The sequence below is a fragment of the Muscardinus avellanarius genome (genome assembly GCF_963383645.1).
Source record: "Muscardinus avellanarius genome assembly, chromosome: 13".
NCBI lineage: Eukaryota > Metazoa > Chordata > Mammalia > Rodentia > Gliridae > Muscardinus > Muscardinus avellanarius.
The window spans coordinates 22,817,018-22,835,617 of NC_137799.1; the positions used below are offsets into that span (position 1 = coordinate 22,817,018).

At 43.5% G+C, this 18,600-nt stretch overlaps 1 protein-coding gene across 1 annotated transcript in view; it reads left to right on the forward strand.

Moving 5' to 3' along the window:
• The window catches only part of FKBP15 (FKBP prolyl isomerase family member 15), a gene marked incomplete at both ends in the record, with an annotated part of 85,119 nt that overhangs the window by 63,015 nt on the left and 3,504 nt on the right, over positions 1–18,600 (forward strand). The window contains 7 exons of the mRNA XM_080709157.1: positions 6,656–6,827; positions 8,868–9,004; positions 11,639–11,794; positions 13,716–13,868; positions 15,462–15,584; positions 16,159–16,266; positions 16,554–17,236. Coding sequence (XP_080565283.1) covers positions 6,656–6,827; positions 8,868–9,004; positions 11,639–11,794; positions 13,716–13,868; positions 15,462–15,584; positions 16,159–16,266; positions 16,554–17,236 — 1,532 coding nt within the window. The remainder of the gene's footprint in view (positions 1–6,655; positions 6,828–8,867; positions 9,005–11,638; positions 11,795–13,715; positions 13,869–15,461; positions 15,585–16,158; positions 16,267–16,553; positions 17,237–18,600) is intronic.

Below are 18,600 nucleotides of genomic sequence, written 5' to 3' on the forward strand. Positions count from 1 at the left end.
GAAAAAAAAAAAAAAAGACTAAAAGAAAACTCACTGATTTTAGTAATTTGATTAAGGTAAGAATTACAGTTTGGGCCAGGCGTGGTGGCGCACGCTTGTAATCCCCGCACTTGGGAGGCTGAGACAGGAGGATCGCACAGGTTTGAAGCCAGCCTCTGCTACTTAGTGAGGCTTTCAGCAACTTAGTGAGACCCTGTTTCCAAATAAAATATAAAAAAGGTCTGGGAGTATAGCCTGGAGGTAGAAAGCCCCTGGGTTCTACCCCCAGTACCACTAAAAAAAGAAAAAAAAGAATTACAGTTTGCTAGAAACTAAATTTATCCTATTGACAAAATCAACAAACTTTTTCTTAGGCCAGTTACAAATGTGTCCGTTGTGTTTGGTGGATTTTAAGATTTCTAGTTTGCTCCTTCACCTGTGTTGAATTTGTTCCTTCATCTGAGTCTGCCAAAGCATTTCAGACTGCGGCTGTAACTTCAGTCTTTCAGAATTAGGAGTTTGACCGGTTTGTGGAGGCGCAGCGAGGACCCTAGTGGGTTGTGGATTGGGACCAACGAATTCTGCAGCCCACCCTCCTGTCCTTGCTCCAGTGATACCTTTTACCCAGAATGGATTGCTCCTCAGCTGGGTGATCTCGACCCTTGAATCTGCTACTTTCTCAAGAGTTTTAAGAAAGAGTTTGTATTTTATATTCAAATTTTTCTTGAAAACAGGAAAAGATGAATGAAATACACTTTATAACTTGTGGAATTCTCACCCACTTTCTCATATTCTGGCAAGGATAAAGATTTCTTACTTGTGTTTTAGGCTAATCCTTATGTTTCCTTAGCTGTAGTATACAAACAAGTAATGTCTTTGACACTGTAACATCAAGTAAGCGGTGTCTTGCCCGGCACAGCCCTGTCCAGTACTGATGGTGTTTCTCTCCAGTTGCTACTGTAAGCCATCCCTTGTTGTGGCTGACTGCTAATGCCTAGATCAAGATTAGTAGCCTGTAACATTGACATCAAGAGGTACCACGGTCATTTCACGACACCCCACACGATGTACTTTTCCTATTTCTCCTTTCTCTGCACTTATTTACCTATTTATTTATTCTCTTCTTTGTTTTTTCTTTTCTTTTTAATTTGGTACTGGGAATTGAACCCAGAAACATTCTACCTCTGAGCTACACCCCATTCTAGCCCTTTGTATTTTTTATTTTGAAGCAGGATCTCACTGAGTTGCTGAAGGTCTCACTTAGTTGCTAAGGCTGGTCTCAAACCTTCGATCCTTCTGTCTCAGCCGCCCAAGTACTAGAATTACAGGCGTGCTCTGCCATGCTGCTTTTGTTTTTTCTTTTCTTTTTTCCCTCAGGCTTGTTAGTCTTTACTATTTAGGTCTCAAATGGTTACTATAACTTGTCCTTGAGTGGCTCCCCAGTGTGCTAGCTGCCTCAGAATCACTTTGAGAGCCTGATTAGGACTATATATTATTAAGCCCTACCTCCAGCGATTCTAATTTAGTGAATCTAGCTAAGATAAAACCTAAAAGTTCCCCTGGATTCTGATATCTATCCTGGTATATTATTTGCTTCTATTGTCACAGTCTTTGGAAGTGGCAGCTGGACATGTGTGTGTGTGTGTGTGTGTGTGTGTGTGTGTGTGTGTGTTGTTTTGTTTGTTTGTGATGGGATCTCACTGTATTGCCCAGGCTGGTCTTGAATTCATGGGATCAAGTGATCCTTCTGCCTCATCCTCCCAAATAGCTTGGACTACATGCATGCGTCACCATGCCTACCTTCTTGACACCTTTGTTTTTAATAAATGCAGCATGTGACTCATATTGAATATTACTGTGTGTGCTTCAATAAAACTGTGTTTACAAAAATGGGTAGTAGGCCAATTTGGCCCATGGGTCATAGTTTGCCAACCCCTGAATTAGCTTGTTAATCCACTCCAGTGTTTTCATGTTGCTAAACCCCAAAGGTGTTTTGGCATAATGCATTGAACCCAGTACATGTTCTATTCATAGCAGGAAAAACAGCAGTAGTCATAATAATAACAACAACAGGAATCACAGCTAACAGCTGGCAAGCACCCACTAGGTTCTAGGTGCCACACTTTACAGCAAAAATCTGAGAGAATACCCACACTTTACATGAATATATTTGAGGGAATCTCCCGGGCTGAGTATCAGCGCTCTTGATGACTAGGGTACCAGATACCACATGCTCCAGCACTATTTCAGTGACATTTCTTAAGTCTTGACTCTCCCTGTTGGTTTTGGTTTTTGCTTTCTTTCTTACCTAATAGTCTCTTTGTGCTGTCTCGGCTTAAAGGGAGATATGGTTGAGTGCTCAGTGAATATTTCATAAATGAAATTATTCTCTCTATGATGGGATTAATATTCACATCATACATAGAATAATGGTTGAAACTGGAAGAGCTCTTAGGGGCCATCCAGGTGAATCTTACTTTACAGAGGCCCAGAGAGGGTGGGACTTGCTCAGACCTCCCTTCTAGTCAGCATGTTCCTTCCTGTGTCAAATTGCCATCTCTCTCTGCTCCTGTTTCTAATTCGAATGCCTTTCCCACTTGTTTTTCTCAACTTCTCTTCCTGTCATTGCTTTCTTTTCCCAGCTCTCCACGGCAGCAGCGGAATTTGGTCCAGGGTGGGAATCAGGGAGCCATCCCATCCACTGTGTAGGTCTCTGTTTTTCTTCCTCACTTGATAATGCCTATTTTAACTTCTTTTAAATGTAATTATGTAAATACATACATACCCGTATACACATTTTTTTCTGCTTATAGAAGTTGCGAGTGTTCATTTTGGAAAATTTAGAAAATATAGATAAGCAAACAAAAAAGAAATCACTCATAATTCTTTCCTCAATTACATTCATTGTTAATATATTACTATTCTTTCGTGTGTGTGTGTGTGGTACTGGAGATGGAACCCAGGGGCATTTGACCTCCGAGCTACACCCCCTGCCCTATTTTTTATTCTTTATTTTGAAACAGGGTATCACTGAGTTGCAAGGGCCTCACTAAGTAGGTGAGGCTGTCCGTGAATCACAATTCTCCTGTCTCAGCCTCCCAAATGCAGGGATTACAAGCGTGTGTCACCATACCCAGCTATTGTATAACTGTTCTTTTTGTGCATGTACATGTGTTTTGGGGTGAAAGTATTAATTTTTATGGGGTTTTTTTTGCAGTAATGGGGATGGAACCCAGAGGGTTTTACCTCTGAGTTATACCCCCAACCCTATTTTTTATTCTTTATTTTGAAACAGGGTCTCACTTAGTTGCAAAGGGCCTCACAAAGTAGCTGAGGCTGGCCGAGAACCATGATCCTTCTGTCTCAGCCTCCCAAATGCTGGAATTACAAGTGTGTGTCACCATGCCCAGCTAATTCTTACTGTTCTAATAGATGTTCTAGCTGAGGACCTGAGATTTAAAGAATGTTTCTGAGTGCTACCTTCCACCTTGCTTGTCCTTTGGTGTAAGAGTGACCATTCCATTGCCTGTCCTTTAGAATGTGTCCCTTTCAGGGGTATTAGCAGCTGAAAGGTCTTGTGAGAATGGTCCTTGTACTGTTATTAGTGAATAACTTTAATTTGTTTTGTTTTCCTCATCTTTAGAAGTCAAAGTGTCACATTTTAAATGGGAATTAGAAACACATTAAAGGATTTGGGATAAGGCAAGGAATAAATACTTTTTAAAACAGGTGGATACTATTAAGAAGGCACAAATGATAATAAAGTAGAGAGCTGTAAAATGTGCATAGTGTATAATAGTGCAGGAGTAGTAATAATGGTAGCAATAAATATATGGGAGAGAAGAGAGTCCAACTTTAGAAATAAATAAGATGTCCAGGTGTCAAGATCTGTTGCTACTGAGCAACCATCACTGCCTCCCTGCCATCTGATTTCTGCTACACTCTGGGCACATCTCAGTTCAAGTGAAATGAAGGTTTTTTTTTTTTATTGTTGTTTGTTTTGGGTTTTTTTGGGGGGGTTGCAGTACTAGGGATTGAACCCAAGGGCATTCTAACTCCAAGCTATACCGCCAGACCTATTTTTATTCTTTATTTTGAAACAGGGTTTCATTAAGTTGTGGAGAGCCTTACTAAGTAGCTGAGGCTAGCCGTGAACCTACAATCTTTCTATTTCAGCCTCTCAAGTACTGGGATTACAAGTGCACAACACCACGCCCAGCTTAAATGGAGTGGCATTTGTTCTCTGTTTACTATTCCTCTGTATTGACCATCCTTTTAATCATCATCATCATCATCCTAATGTTCAGAATATCATTAGAGGATTTTCCAGGTAGTCAATTCAGTTTCCTCATATGCTACTTGAAAATACATAGGTCCTTTATAGGTTCTGGTCCATGCCTGGTTAGTGTAGAGTCCCATTTAGAATATTTGAAGTAGTCAAGGAGGTTAAAGTGTTGTGCTCTTAGGAGAAATTGTAGACTCAGAAGTTAATTATCTTTGAAGGCATTCAATTTAAATTGAATTAATTGATTGATTAATTTTTGCAGTACTGGGGATTGAACTCACGGTCATTCTACCTCTGAGCTACAATTCCAGCTTTATATTTTATTCTTTCTTTCTTTCTTTCTTTCTTTCTTTCTTTCTTTCTTTCTTTCTTTCTTTATTTATTTATTTTTGGTGGTACTGGGGTTCCTGGAAACCCTTCTACCTCCGGGCCACACTCCCACACTTATTTTTTATATTTTTATTTGAAAACAGGGTCTCCTAAGCCAGAGTGCCTAGCTTCGAACCTGCGCGATCCTCCTGTCTCTGCCTTCCAAGAGCGGGGATTACATGTGTGCACCACCATGCCCGGTGCTTATTCTTTATTTTGAAACAGGGTCTCACTAAGTTGCAGAGGGCCTCACTAAATAGCTGAGGCTGGCCTTAGCTCCTGTCTTAGCCTCCCGAGTACTGGGATTACAAGTGTGTGCTGCTACACCCAGCTTTCAATTTAAATTTTAAAATATTCTTTTCTTATTTAAAAAAAATGCATGTTCACTGGTCGTGGTGGCGCACACTTGTAATCCCCGCGCTTGGGAGGCTGAGACAGGAGGATCGCACAGGTTCGAAAACAGCCTCAGCTACTTAGTGAGGCTCTCAGCAACTTAGTGAGACCCTGTTTCCAAATAAAATATAAAATAGGTCTGGGAATATAGCACAGAGGTAGAAAGCCCCTGCCTTCCACCCCCGGTACCATAAAAAAAAAAAAAATGCATGTTCATTATATAAAAGTTAGAAAATAGCATGAATACCATTTCTAATCTTTCAGGTTGGTAGAAATTCAAGTTTTTGACTAGTGTTGGTGCAATTAGTAGGAGCATAGAATGGAGGGGAACTAATGATGATATACAAAATTGAAGAAACATTTACTCTTTGATCTAGCCGTTCTGCATCTGAGACTCTCCTAAAAGCGCTCCTGCATGCACGTGAAATGAACAAGTATAGCTGGGATTATTCATTGGTATCTTGTGTAATGACAAGAGTCAGAAAACAACCAAGTATACTATTGTAGAGATAAACTATGATACATTTTTGTGGTAGAATACTATACAGATATTTTAAAAAGGAAGAGGAGAAATATCTATGTACTAGTAGAGAGTGTATGTAGTTTGCTCCTGGTTTATATAAAAGTAGGGGGGGACAATTATATTAATATTTGTATAAAGTAACACTTAAATATTTGTACTTTATACAAATATTAATATAATTGTGTGAAGTGTTACTTTATACAAAAGGGAAAGATGAAAAATAAATTTCTATATGGTTACCTATTTGAGGCAAGGCAGAAGTAGTAGGTAGGGATGTCAGAGACTTCTCAGTTTATTTTTCATATTTTTAGGATTTTTGAGCAGCTGTAAAAACATCTTTTCAAAAGAATCATTTATAAAATATATAATCTTATAAGCAAGAAGAAAAAATAAACCACCTATAATTCTGTGTAGATTAGCTATTGCAAAAAACTTGTCATTCAACAGGGTGCAGTGTTGAACACCTGTAATCCCAGTACTTGGGAGGCTGAGTCAGGAGGGTCACAAGATTGAGGCCAGCCTCAACAACCTAGTGAGACCTTGTTTCAAAATAAAAAAGGTTGACAGTATAGTTTAGAACAAAATTTATCATTTAAACTCTCTTCTTCATGTAAATAAGTGCTCATTTTATAAGAAGAGAATTATCTAACATACTGTTTGATAATTTTATCCGTCATTTAACAATAGGTTGTGACTATTTCATGCTATATAGTATTCTTTTCAAACACCATTTTTAATAGCTTCTTACAAGATACATGTACTGTAATTTGTTTAATCAAATCTGCCTTTTAGCATTTTATGTTAGTTTTGTATTCTTGCAGTACCGGAGATTGAACCCAGGCCTGTTCTACCTCTGAGCTACACCACCAGCCCTTTTTATTTTGTCCTCCACCACATCCAGCTCTAAGAACAAATTTTTTCAAGGGAATGGAGTCAGAGACTTTGCACATTTTTAAGGCTCGATTTTTGGCTCAAGGCAGGTTGAAGGTGGCCTTGGCTCCTTTCCGGTCTACCAGTTCAGTCAGCTTAGAGTCCTGTGAGGTTGGGCCATCACCCAGAGACAAAGACCAATGTTTAGCGTGACCTCATCCTATGTTGCTGTTCAGGCCAAAGTGACAGAAGAGTTAGCAGCAGCCACCGCCCAGGTCTCTCACCTGCAGCTGAAAATGACTGCTCACCAAAAGAAGGAGACGGAGCTGCAGGTGCAGCTGACAGGAAGCTTGAAGGAGACAGATCTTCTCAGGGGCCAGCTTGCCAGGCTGCAGGCGGAGCTCTCAGGTACGTCCGTGGCAGGGGACCCTGGTGTCACTGCCACACCAGCTTAAGAATGCACCTGTTCCCTTCCTCTTGACTGCTTTGGCATTATGATACTCATAAAGTGTGCGAAGGGCTGAGCCAGCAATCAAGATGGACCAGTAGAAAACTGAAGTGATTATTTCCATGAAAGACAACAAGAGGTCTGACTCTGTTCACTTGGAATTATCTGTTGCCACCATCCCCTTTGTTTGAGAAAGTGTTGCTTTCATGTCTTGAATATTTATTACTGGCCTCGCATAACTGCAACAGTTATTGTGTTCTTCTAGCCCATGACTCAGTGGACATTTAAGGAAGAGGCGCGTCCTGTTGTCCTCCTTCCGAGAGGGCAGATTGCATCTCTTCAGCCCGGCACTCAGGCTAGTCCCCCGTTATGTTGCCGAGTTCACCCTAGCTGCAGCGCACCACGGGCCTCTGGCTGCTTTCAGCTCATCCTGTCTCACTCTTTGTCCCTGCTGTTCTCTGGGTTGGTTTGGTGTACCTACCTTCACCAGTATTTGCCTCCAATTATCTCCAAATTCTGCTTCTTTCAGAAGCTTTCTCAGTTTTCTCTGGAAAATTTCATCTTCCTCTTACAATCTTTTACCTCTTAGTGCATTATTAGGACCATTATCAGTTCGTTTTTTATAACCACCATCTATTTGTCTGTTCTCGCCTCTGAAAAGCAAGTGTCTTGATAGAGATTGTGTTTCGCTTGCCTTTGTAAAGCCCTGCCCTACGTATAAGTGTTAGTTCAGTGCTAGACACAAGCGGGGCATGGTGGTCCACACCTGTAATTTCAGTACTTGGGTGGTTGAGACAGGAGGATCCAGGTTTGAGGTCAGCCTCAACAATTTTAGTGAGACCCTCAGCAACTAGCAAGACCTTGTTTCAAAATAAAATAGGGCTGGGAATGTAGCTCAGAAGTAGAACATCCCTCGGTTCAGTCTCCAGTACCAAATAGAAAAAAGGTGGTCTTCAAGACATGGTGACTGGATACAAAAGTGACTCGTCCCTTGGTGTGTAGAGCCAGAGTGGGACCAGGGGGCGGGAGGCAGCTGGAACAACAGCAGAGCTACACAGAAGCACAGTTCAGTGCTTAACAGAGAGAGAAAGCCTTGGTGTTGGTTGGTAAAGTGAAACCTTGAAGATAACTTGTATTCTTTTTCTTTTAGGGCCTCACTTGTGCCCATGTGTGTGTCTCACAATCTTCAGCTTGAATATCATACAGAAAATCTCATTTCTGGTTTTGAGGTCCCCTATGGCAGTTACGTAAAGAGCCATAAGAATCTCAAAAGGTTTTCAGAGATATATTTTGATGCTCTAAATTTTTTAAAAAAAACCCTAAAGCTTTGAGAAGGAAGTTTTATTTTATTTATTTATTTATTTATTTACTTACTTACTTATTGTGGCACTAGGGATGAAACCCAGGAGCATTCTACCTGCGAGCTACACCCTCAGCCCTATTTTTTATTCTTTATTTTGAAACAGGGTCTCACTGAGTTGCAAAGGGCCTCACTAAGTAGCTGAGGCTGTCCGCGATCCTCCTGTCTCAGCCTCCCAAATGCTGGGATTACAAACGTGTGTCACCACACCCAGCTGAAAAGGAAGTTTTAAAAGCAAGCTTTTGGTAAAAAGCACTACCAGGAGGGTTGAGCATATCTTACCCAGGCAATGAGAAAGAGCCTGGCCTGATACCAAAGATCTTCCCAATGTGGTAATATGGCAAATAAAATGGAATTGGTACTAACAGTGGCTCTGACTGCTTGGAACACCTCTTTTCCATTTTGCATGGTAGAAAGTGACACATATATAGAAAGGTGACTTTCTGCAGGTAAATATGGTCTGGTGGGAAAGTCGCCTATGGCTTGATAACTCTTACTGCAGGTCAGTGAGGTGATGTGGAGGACACATGAGAGGTAGGATTGGACGACACAAACACACAGCTTTGAAAGAGCTGCTGGGTTGCCACATCGCCAGCCGCAGCCCTGGTTCTGCAGCCAAGTCTCTTCTTTTATGTTCCAGAGCTCCAAGAAAGCTCTGAGCAAGCACAGTCCAAATTCAAAAGTGAAAAGCAGAGCCGGAAACAGCTGGAACTCAAGGTGACATCCCTGGAGGAGGAGTTGACTGACCTTCGGGCTGAGAAGGAGTCCCTGGAAAAGGTAAGTTGTACCAGCCAGATTTCTCTCTTGGGCCCAAGTAGCCAGGGTTAGCTGTTTAATAAAATTTTTACTTTTCTTTTAAAAACTAAAATAGTATGTACCCACTAGAACAAGCAGAAATAATACAGAAAGGTGTAAAATAAAAAGTTTTAACCTTGTCTCCTCTTTCATGTCATATATTAGAGGTAATAACTATAAACAATGTATGATCTTCCAGATTATTTTCTGTATATCTAAAACATATATACTCATGTGCATATACATATACATATAGACTGATAACATTTTTAAATGATAAGGGGCACATGTTTAATGCTTTCTTTTTTGTTTGCAGTACTGGGGATTGAAACAGGCATTCTACTGCCAAGCTATACCCCCAGCCCTAATTTTTATTCTATATTTTCTATATTTTGAGATAGGGTCTCACTAAATAGCTGAGGCTAGCCATGAACCTGTTATCCTCCTGTTGCAGCCTCCCAAGTACTGAGATTACAAGTGTGTGCCACCATGCCTGGCTATGTTTACTGCTTTCTAAGAAAATATTGTAGACATTGTACTACATACAAATGAGATCTTCTTCCTTTTTTTCATTCTTTTTTTTTGGTGTGTGTGTATGTGGTACTAGAGATTGAACCCAAAAGCATCCTACCACTGAGCTATGCCCCAAGCCCTTTTTAGTTTTTATTTTTTGTATTATTTGGTGCATTATAATCTTATATCATATTGAGGTATAGAGTGACAGTAAACTACATGGTGCTCTTCCCACCAGGTCTCTCCCTCTTTCCTCTCTTCCGCCCCCTGCATGGCTTTGAGATTGAAATTGGTAATTTTATATACATCCATAGCATTATTTCAGCTATTACAGTCTTTGTGGTTTCATCCCCACTCGACCCTCAGTTCCTCTCACTCACTCCCCTGGAGTCTCTGCTCTTCTATCTGATGTTACCCTTATTTCTAAATTTCTCTCTAGCTTTTACATATAAGATAAAAACATACATCTACTCCTTTTGAGATTGGCCATACTCAGTTTAACAGTCTCAAGTTCCACCCATTTTTCAGTAAATGGCATGATTTTGTTCTTCTTTATGGCTGAATAAAATTCCATTGTGTGTATATACCAAAGTTTTGTAGTCCATTCTTCTGTTGATAGACACCTAGACTGATTTCATAATTTGGCCATTGTGCTGCTATGAACATGAATATGCAAGTATCATTATAATTCTAATTTTATTTCCTTTGGGAAGATGCCCAGGAACTTCATTGCTGGATGATATGGTAGTTTCATTCCCTATTTTCTGAGAAACCTTCACACTGATCTCCACAGTAGCTGCACTAGTTGGTAGTACCACCAGCAGTGGTACTAGAGTTCCTATTCCCCACATCCTCAACCAGCATGTATTATTGTGTTCTTGATGATCGCCATTCTAACTAGAGCTAGATGGAATCTCAGTGTAGTTTTAATTTGCATTTTCCTTATTGCTAAGGATGTTGAACTTTTTTTATATATTTGTTTGCTATTTGTATTTCTTCTTTTGAAAAGAGTCTATTCAGTTTGCCCATTTTTTGATTGGGTTTTTTTTTAGTGTTAAGCTTTTTAAGCTCTTTGTATCTTCTACATATTAGACCTTTGTCAGGTGGCTGAGTAGTGAAGAGCTTCTCTGATTCTGTAGGCTTTCTCTATAGATTTGTGACAGTTTCCTTTGCTGTGTAGAAGCTTTTTAATTTAATGTCATTCCATTCATTAATTCTTGTTTTAATTTTCTGAACTTACAAGGTCATATTGAGAAACTTTCTATCTGTACCTATATATTGGAATGTTGGTCCTATGCCCTCTTCTAGCAGTTTCAAAGTTTCTGGTCTACTTTTTAGATCTTTGAAATTGTACAAGTTGACTCTTGTTCAAGGTAAGGGATTAGGGTTTAATTCCATTTTTCTACATATGGATAGCCACTTTTCCTAAGACCATTTGTTGAAAAGGCTATTCTTTTTCCAGTATATGTTTTTGGCACCTTTATCAAAGATCATCTAGTTACAGATATGAAGCTTTGTTTCTGAGTCTTCTATTCTGTTTCATTGGTCTATGTGCCTGTTTTTGTGCCAATACCATGCCATTTTTATTATTATCACTTTGAGGTATAATTTGAAGTCAGGTATTGTGATGTTCCCATATTTTAAAAAACTTGTCACAGAATTGCCATCCAAAGATAGTGTGCCTATTTATTTTTCCACCATTGAGGTATGAGAATGTCTGTTTTCAAACCCTGGCCAAAGTTAGGATGGTCCCCGTCTCTTGATAAAGAGCTAATAAACCTTGGTTAAAAGAGAGAGAGAGAGAGAGAGAGAGAGAGAGAGAGAGAGAGAGAGAGAGAGAGAGAGAACTCTTGATAAAGAGTAGCAGATAAAGCTTTTGTTTGCCTTCTCTTTGTCAGTATTTCTCACTCAATAGCCAAGAATGTTTAATATAAAGGGAAAATTAAATTAAAAATGGGCCATTTCCAGCAATGGAGTAAGAACATGTCAAGGTCAATAACCCTCAACCCCTGCCCACCACCGTCCTACTTGTCCTCTGGTAACCAGCTAGAGCTGATGGGAGAGCCAGCGGCTATAATGGCTATACCTTCTCTTGTCCCTAAGAATCTCTCAGAAAGGAAAAAGAAGTCTGCTCAAGAGCGCTGCCAGGCCGAGGAGGAGATGGATGAGATCCGCAGGTCCCATCAGGAGGAGCTGGATAAACTACGGCAGCTCTTGAAAAAGGCCCGGGTGTCCACAGACCAAGCAGCTGCAGAGCAGGTAAGGAGGTGGAGGCTTCTGGAGACGAGGAAAGCCTCTTAGTCCTCACCTTTCTTCCTTCTCCTTAGCGTGACATCTCTCTTACACTTTCATTTATACATCATAACGAGATTCAAAGTAATACCCGATTGCATGTACACGTTAGGATGACGTTCTTATGTTGATATGCTCACCTTGGAGAAAGGTAAGCCAGTGTATGCAGAGACACCAGGAATCAAGTGGAGAGTCTTCTTCCCCATTTTTAAAATTTACTTTATTTATTTGTTTGTTTGTTTGTTTATTTTTGTGGTTCTGGGATTAAACCCAGGAGTATTCCAACTCTGAACTACACCCCTTGCCTATTTTATTCTTATTTTGAAACAGCGTCCTGCTAAGTTGATGAGACTCTCTTTTTTGTGTGTGTGGTCCTGGGGATGGAACCGAGGAGCATTCTACCTCTGAGCTACACCCCAGCCCTATTTTTTTTTTTTTTTTTTTTGGGTACTGGGGTTCCTAGAAGCCCTTCTATCTCCGGGCTACATTCCCAGACCTATTTTATTTTTGGAAACAGGGTCTCCTAAGCCAGCGCGGCTGGCTTCGAATCTGCGCGATCCTCCTGTCTCTGCCTCCCAAGCGCGGGGATTACAAGCGTGCGCCTCCACACCCGGCCACCCCAGCCCTATTTTTTATTCTTTATTTTGAAACAGAGTCTTAACTGAGTTGCGAAGGGCCTCACTAAGTAGCTGAGGCTGGCCACAAACTATGATCCTCCTTTCTCAGCCTCCCAGATGCTGGGATTACCAGCGTGCACCACCACATCTCGTCCTCACTACTTTTTAAAAGCTTACTTAGTATTTAATGACATAAGTAAATCAAGAAAAAACATTTTACAAAAAAATTGTAAACATGCAAAGTCCTCGGCTTCCAAGTATCACCCTCTAGGCACATTATCATCTTTGTGAAAAGAAGAAATGTATTTAGATAATCAGGAAGGAAACCAGGGATGACACAGAACACAGCTGGATATCTAGATTCTTCGACAGCAACCTTTCTCATTTTATGTTTTTTTTTTTTTTTTTTTTTTTTTTTTTTTTGGTGGTACTGGGGGTGGAACCCAGAGCTTTCTACCTCCGGGCTATACTCCCAGACCTTTTTTATATTTTATTTGAAACAGGGTCTCACTAAGTTGCTGGAAGCCTCACTGAGTAGCTGAGGCTGGCTTCGAACCCGTGCAATCCTCCTGTCTCAGCCTCCCAAGCACGGGGATTACAAGCGTGCGCCACCGCGCCCAGCTTCTCATTTTATGTTTAAAATTCATATGTGTGCGTGTCCCTGTTATTAGAATACACTGCTGCACTTGATTTGTTGCCTCTGGGAATTTTTGCTAAAAAAAAGAACCAAGTGTCTGAACCTATAAATTTTAGGGTCCAGCCAGGTGCACGCTTGTAATCCCTGCGCTTGGGAGGCTGAGACAGGAGGATCGCACGGGTTCGAAGCCAGCCTCAGCTACTTAGTGAGGCTCTCAGCAACTTAGTGAGACCCTGTTTCCAAATAAAATATAAAACAGGTCTGGGAGTATAGCCCGGAGGTAGTAAGCCCCTGGGTTCCATCCCCAGTACTACCATAAATAAATATATTAATTAATAAATAAATAAATATTAGGGTCCACACCTATAAAACTGATGATCATGTTATGGCCATGTCATCAAGGGACCTGTCTAGACAATCTTACCCTTGTCTCATTGGAACACCTTTTGGAGTCATGACAACCAATCTTCCTCCTTCCATTTAAAAAGTACCTTTTCTTTAAAATAATAATTCCTCCAAACAGTCACTTCCTATTAAGTCCAGGCTGTCAGCATGTTCTTTTCTCTTATAGAGGATAGGCTTTTCTTGATGCAACAAGACCCCCCAGAACATGGCCATTGCTTTCTCTTGGCAGCTCTCTCTTGCCCAAGCAGAGCTGCAGACCCAGTGGGAAGCCAAGTGTGAGCATCTGTTGGCCTCTGCCAAGGACGAGCACCTGCAGCAGTACCAGGATGTGTGTGCACAGAGGGACGCCCACCAGCAGAAGCTGACGCGCCTTCAGGAAAAGGTAGCTGCTTCCTGGTCCAGCAGCTTAAGCAGCCCCATTGCCTGCAGGCCAGTGGCTGTTTGAGTCCTTTTGCCCCTTTTAGTCTGGACAGTTTAATAGCTAGAAAACAAAACCATGCTTTGGTAACTCTGCAGTTTGTCAGTTATGATTCACAAACAGGTTAGTGACCTGGAAAAAGCAGAACAGAAGTAGTGTTCTGGAACATGTTTCCTGTTATTACCTGAGCCTTCACTTATTAAAGAAATATTCATTGTCATTTTCCAGCCACTGTATTCGAGAAAGGGCATAAGAAGAACTCTGTGTAAGGTGATCAGTGTGGGGCAAGAGACTAGAGACCCCGGAGGCTGGTCCAGTCCAGTCAGGGAAAGTTTTTTGCAGGCACGGTTAAGATGCCAGGGTCCCATAGGAGAGCAGCATAACTAAGAGGAAGTGAAACTTTTTATATCAGGGCAGCAGGGGAGGGAGTAGTACCTGGTTTCAGGAACAGCCAGGAGCAAGGGAGAGGGTAGTGCCTGGTCGCAGGAACAGCGGTCTCAGTTGCTCACAGGTGGTGGGGGCTGGCCTTGGTCGTGGTCAGGGTTGGAATGTTCCCCCTTGTGACTGTTTTCTCATTTTTGGTAACTGCTCCTTAGACTGGGTCAGACTGCCATGTGTTATCATGGCACAGCCATGCTTCTGAGAGCCACCGGGCCCCATGCACCCTCTGACCTAATACCCTCAAGAATCTCACAGTTAGCTGGGCCTGGTGGTACACACTTGTAATCCCAGCATTCGGGAGGCAGAGACCGGAGGATCTTGGTTCACGGACAGCCTCAGCTACTTAGCACGGCCCTTCACAACTCAGTGAGACCATGTTTCAAAAATAAAAAGACTAAAAAATAGGGCTGGGGGTATATCTTGGAGGTACAGTGTCCCTGGATTCCATCCCCAGTACCACACACACACACAAAAAGAATCTCACAATTAAGATAAACAAAGGCATGCACAAACTATGGAGGTGGGGGCAGAAGAGGAAGTGCCTAGGGGAGCTGGGAAGGCCTCCCCAAGGAGGTGACCTTCGACTAGTAGCTGTGGGAAGGTAGAGAGGGAGGCAGAGCATCCTGGGCGATGGTGCTGAGGTGGATGGAGCTTGGGGCACATTGGCCTCAGGCATGGAGAGGGGAGTGCTGGCGACGGCGGCGCAGGGTCACAGTATCAGAGTCCCATCCCTGCACATCACTTCCTTTCCTTAGAGTCTGGCTGGAAGCCTCTGACTCTGATCCTGGAGGTAAGCTTGTAGGTGGCTGGTTGCTGCTGCTGAGGAATGCTTATGTGCCTAGTTACCACCACCCTCGCTCTCTTCATTATACTTTTGATCTGATTCTGAACAAGTCAAGTGACTCTGCTGGGAAGGAGGAAGTGTAGCTGACCGAGTTGAGCGGTACAGAACATGCTCCGTATCAGCGGGTCTGGGGGCACGGGTAGTCCCAGCAGGTCTGTCTGCAGTTAAGATGTTGATGTCTGGGCTGGTTCTCCTCTGCTTGGGCTTTTCTGGCCTTCACACAGTGTAGGCCAGTTTCCCATGGCCACGGCCCCTATCTGTTCTTTTCTCAGTGCTTAGCCCTCCAGGCCCAAGTCACAGCTCTCACAGAGCAAAATGAACAGCACATCAAGGAACTGGAGAAGAACAAGTCCCAGGTGTCTGGGCTTGAAGCTGCTGCTGATCCCACAGAGAAGGTGAGCTGGTATTTCAGAGAAGCAGTGAACGTCATTTGAAAGGATCGAATGTGCGTATCAGGCATCCAGAAAGCACGTGACCAGTATGTTATGTCACTAGCTGTTTTTCTAACCTTAGTGAGGCACCACTTGTCTGATTAAAAATTAACCCTTTAGAACCTAGCCACCCTGGTGGCAAACCCTGCAGGGCCCTAACCTTCCGAGCCTTTGCCAGCTCTGAGAAGTTCCTCTAAGTCACTGAAGAAGAATAAGGTGGGAGTGTTCCCAGTGCTGGTTAGTTAATCCTCGTAGCCCTCAGCAGCTCTCAGCGGTGCCCATGGTGGGAGGGAGGGAGGGAGGGGGCACTTTAAACACTCTTGGGCATACATACCACAGCTTGCCCAAACGTGGGAGGGAACTCTCATGGCCCTCCTGTCAAAGTATGCTTGTTATTTAATACTGTCTTCATGACCTGCTGTGTTCCTCTGTAGAATTCTAAGATAGCATCATTCTAGCGTTCCAAACCCCTCTTTGAATTTTAATGTGTCCTTCGATGACTTAATTTTGGCAGTGTGTATGTTTGTTGCCCACACAGGTCAAGAAGATCATGAACCAGGTGTTCCAGTCATTGAGGAGAGAGTTTGAGCTGGAAGAATCTTATGACGGCAGGACCATTCTTGGGACCATCATGAACACCATCAAGGTACAGCCACTTGCTCTCCGTGTCTCCCTGCAAGGGTCGGTGAAAGCAAATTCTGTTGCTTATGTCCCTTCTAAGGGATTATGAATAAAAAGGTACTCAAAGCTGTTCACCAGCAAGTGGGCTGCCTGGAATGGCTCGTCCCTGGGCAGCCATGGCTAGCCTTTTCTGACAGAGACAAACGAAGTCCTTTGAACTAGATGACAGCTATGTTAGTGAGGACTGGGGAATTAGCAGTGCCTGCTGTTTTCCTTTCAGTGACCAGCTCCTCCTCCTTGGCTTTTGAACAGATGGTAACTCTACAGTTGTTGAACCAGCAGGAGCCAGAGAAGGGAGACAGCCGTGGTCAAGAAGGACAGCGGTCAGGCTTAGCCTCTCCTGGGCTGGCTCCAGCGCCTCCGAGTATAGAGGGGCAGGAGGCCCCCGAAGCGCTGCCAGCGCGGGTAGTTGAGGAGGCCAAACTGTCACCTCTGCCGGCTCTCCCCACGCCCCAGGAAGGTGTACAGAGAGGGGAAGGGGAGCCCTCAGAAGCCGAGGCACTCTCAGAGGCCAAAGATGGTTTTCTCCCACTGGAACCATCTGACATTGCATCCCAGAAAGTCCTGAGGCCCCCATCTTCAATTCCTCCTGAGCCTCCAGGCCCAGTCGCCATGGACTCTGAGGCTGAGGAAACGTTTGCTGCCGGCCTGATGGCAGCTGAGCCTGACAACCCAGTGAGGAAGGTGCGCACCAGGGAAGTGGCCCCAGATGACCTCCCTCAAGAAAGCGCCAGAAGACTGCCACAGGCTGCAGACCCTACGAAGGGGGCCCCCCAGGCCTTAAGCCCTGAAAGCCCAGGAGGAGAGCTCCAGCCTCCAGAGCTCAGTGGAGACGAGGATGTTGCTAGCTCCCCTGAGCTACCCTTAGGCACAGAGGCCGGTTCAGCAGCCGCAGGAGCCGCCCTCAGACCCAGCCACCACGCTCAGCGCTCCAGGTACGTTCCTCTGAGCAGCCTCAGGGGCAGAGCCGCTACATGCGGAGGTCGTTTCTGTTTTCTCCAAGTCTGGCAACTCCTCCCTCAGACACCGGCTGGTTTACTCATTCAGTCATCTGTGTATTTCTTCAACACTTGCTGTGTACGGGCTTTGTGGGCATGGGGATAGATGTGACTCATGAGTTTGAGAGCTAGCAGGGAAGACAAATAAATATGTACTTATATATTTATAAAAGTAGGTTAAGTACTAAAAAGAAAAAAAAGGGGGCTTTATAACAGAATAAAGAGGGAACATTCCACATCAGAAAAGGTGGTTAGGGCACATTTAACTGAAATCCAAAAATGGAAAGGAAAGAGCCATACCAAGAGCAGGAAGAAGACCTTGCAGAGAGAGCCTCGCACATGCACGGGCCCGTGGTGGGAGGTGACGTGTCTCAGCCAAGGAACTAAAAGAAGGCACAGTAAGGAGGAGGCGAGTGGTGCTAAGCAGAGGCTGGAGGACTAAGTAGGGGCCAAGGTTTGTGGGAATTTATGTCGCTTTAAGTTTGAAGCCGGAGCCGGGCGTGGTGGCGCACGCTTGTAATCCCTGCACTTGGGAGGCTGAGACAGGGGATCACACAGGTTCAAAGCCAGCCTCAGCTACTTAGTGAGGCTCTCGGCAACTTAGTGAGACCCTGTTTCCAAATAAAGTATAAAATAGGTATGAGAGTATAGCCCGGAGATAGAAATGCCCCTGGGTTCCACCTCCAATACCACACACACACACAAAAAAAAAACCAAAAAGTTTGAAGCCAGGCATGGTGGTGCACACTTGTAATCTTAGTACTTGAGAGGTTGAGACAGGAAGATCACAGGTTTGAAGCCTATCTTGGTAACTTAGTAAGGCCAGTACCAAAAAAAAAAGTTTGAGCTGAGCATATTGTTGCATGCTTGTAAATCCCAGTACTTGAGAGGCCGAAGCAGGAGGATCACGGGTTTGAGGCTAGCCTCAGCAATTTACCAAGGCCCTTGGCAACTTAGTGAGACCTTGTTTTCAAATAAAAAATAAAATAGGGCTGGGTGTATAGCTCAGAGGTAAAATACCCCTGGGTTCAATGCCCATTACCGCATACACAAAGTTTGAATTTTAGGTAAGTATAGCGAGACGCTCTTAAGGGGATTTAAGCGGAAGAGTGATGTGGTCTCACTTTTGACTGCTGTGGCTGTAGGTAAGGGGAGACCAGCACAGGCTGCAGGAAGAGACCCCAGCGCGGGGTGGGAGGAGTCGCGAGTGCTTCCTAACCCACGCCGGTGGCTCTCACGGCCGGTGGGCACTGTGGCCCGGAGCAGGAGCCTCAACGTTTTTGTGACTTGATTTTCCTTCA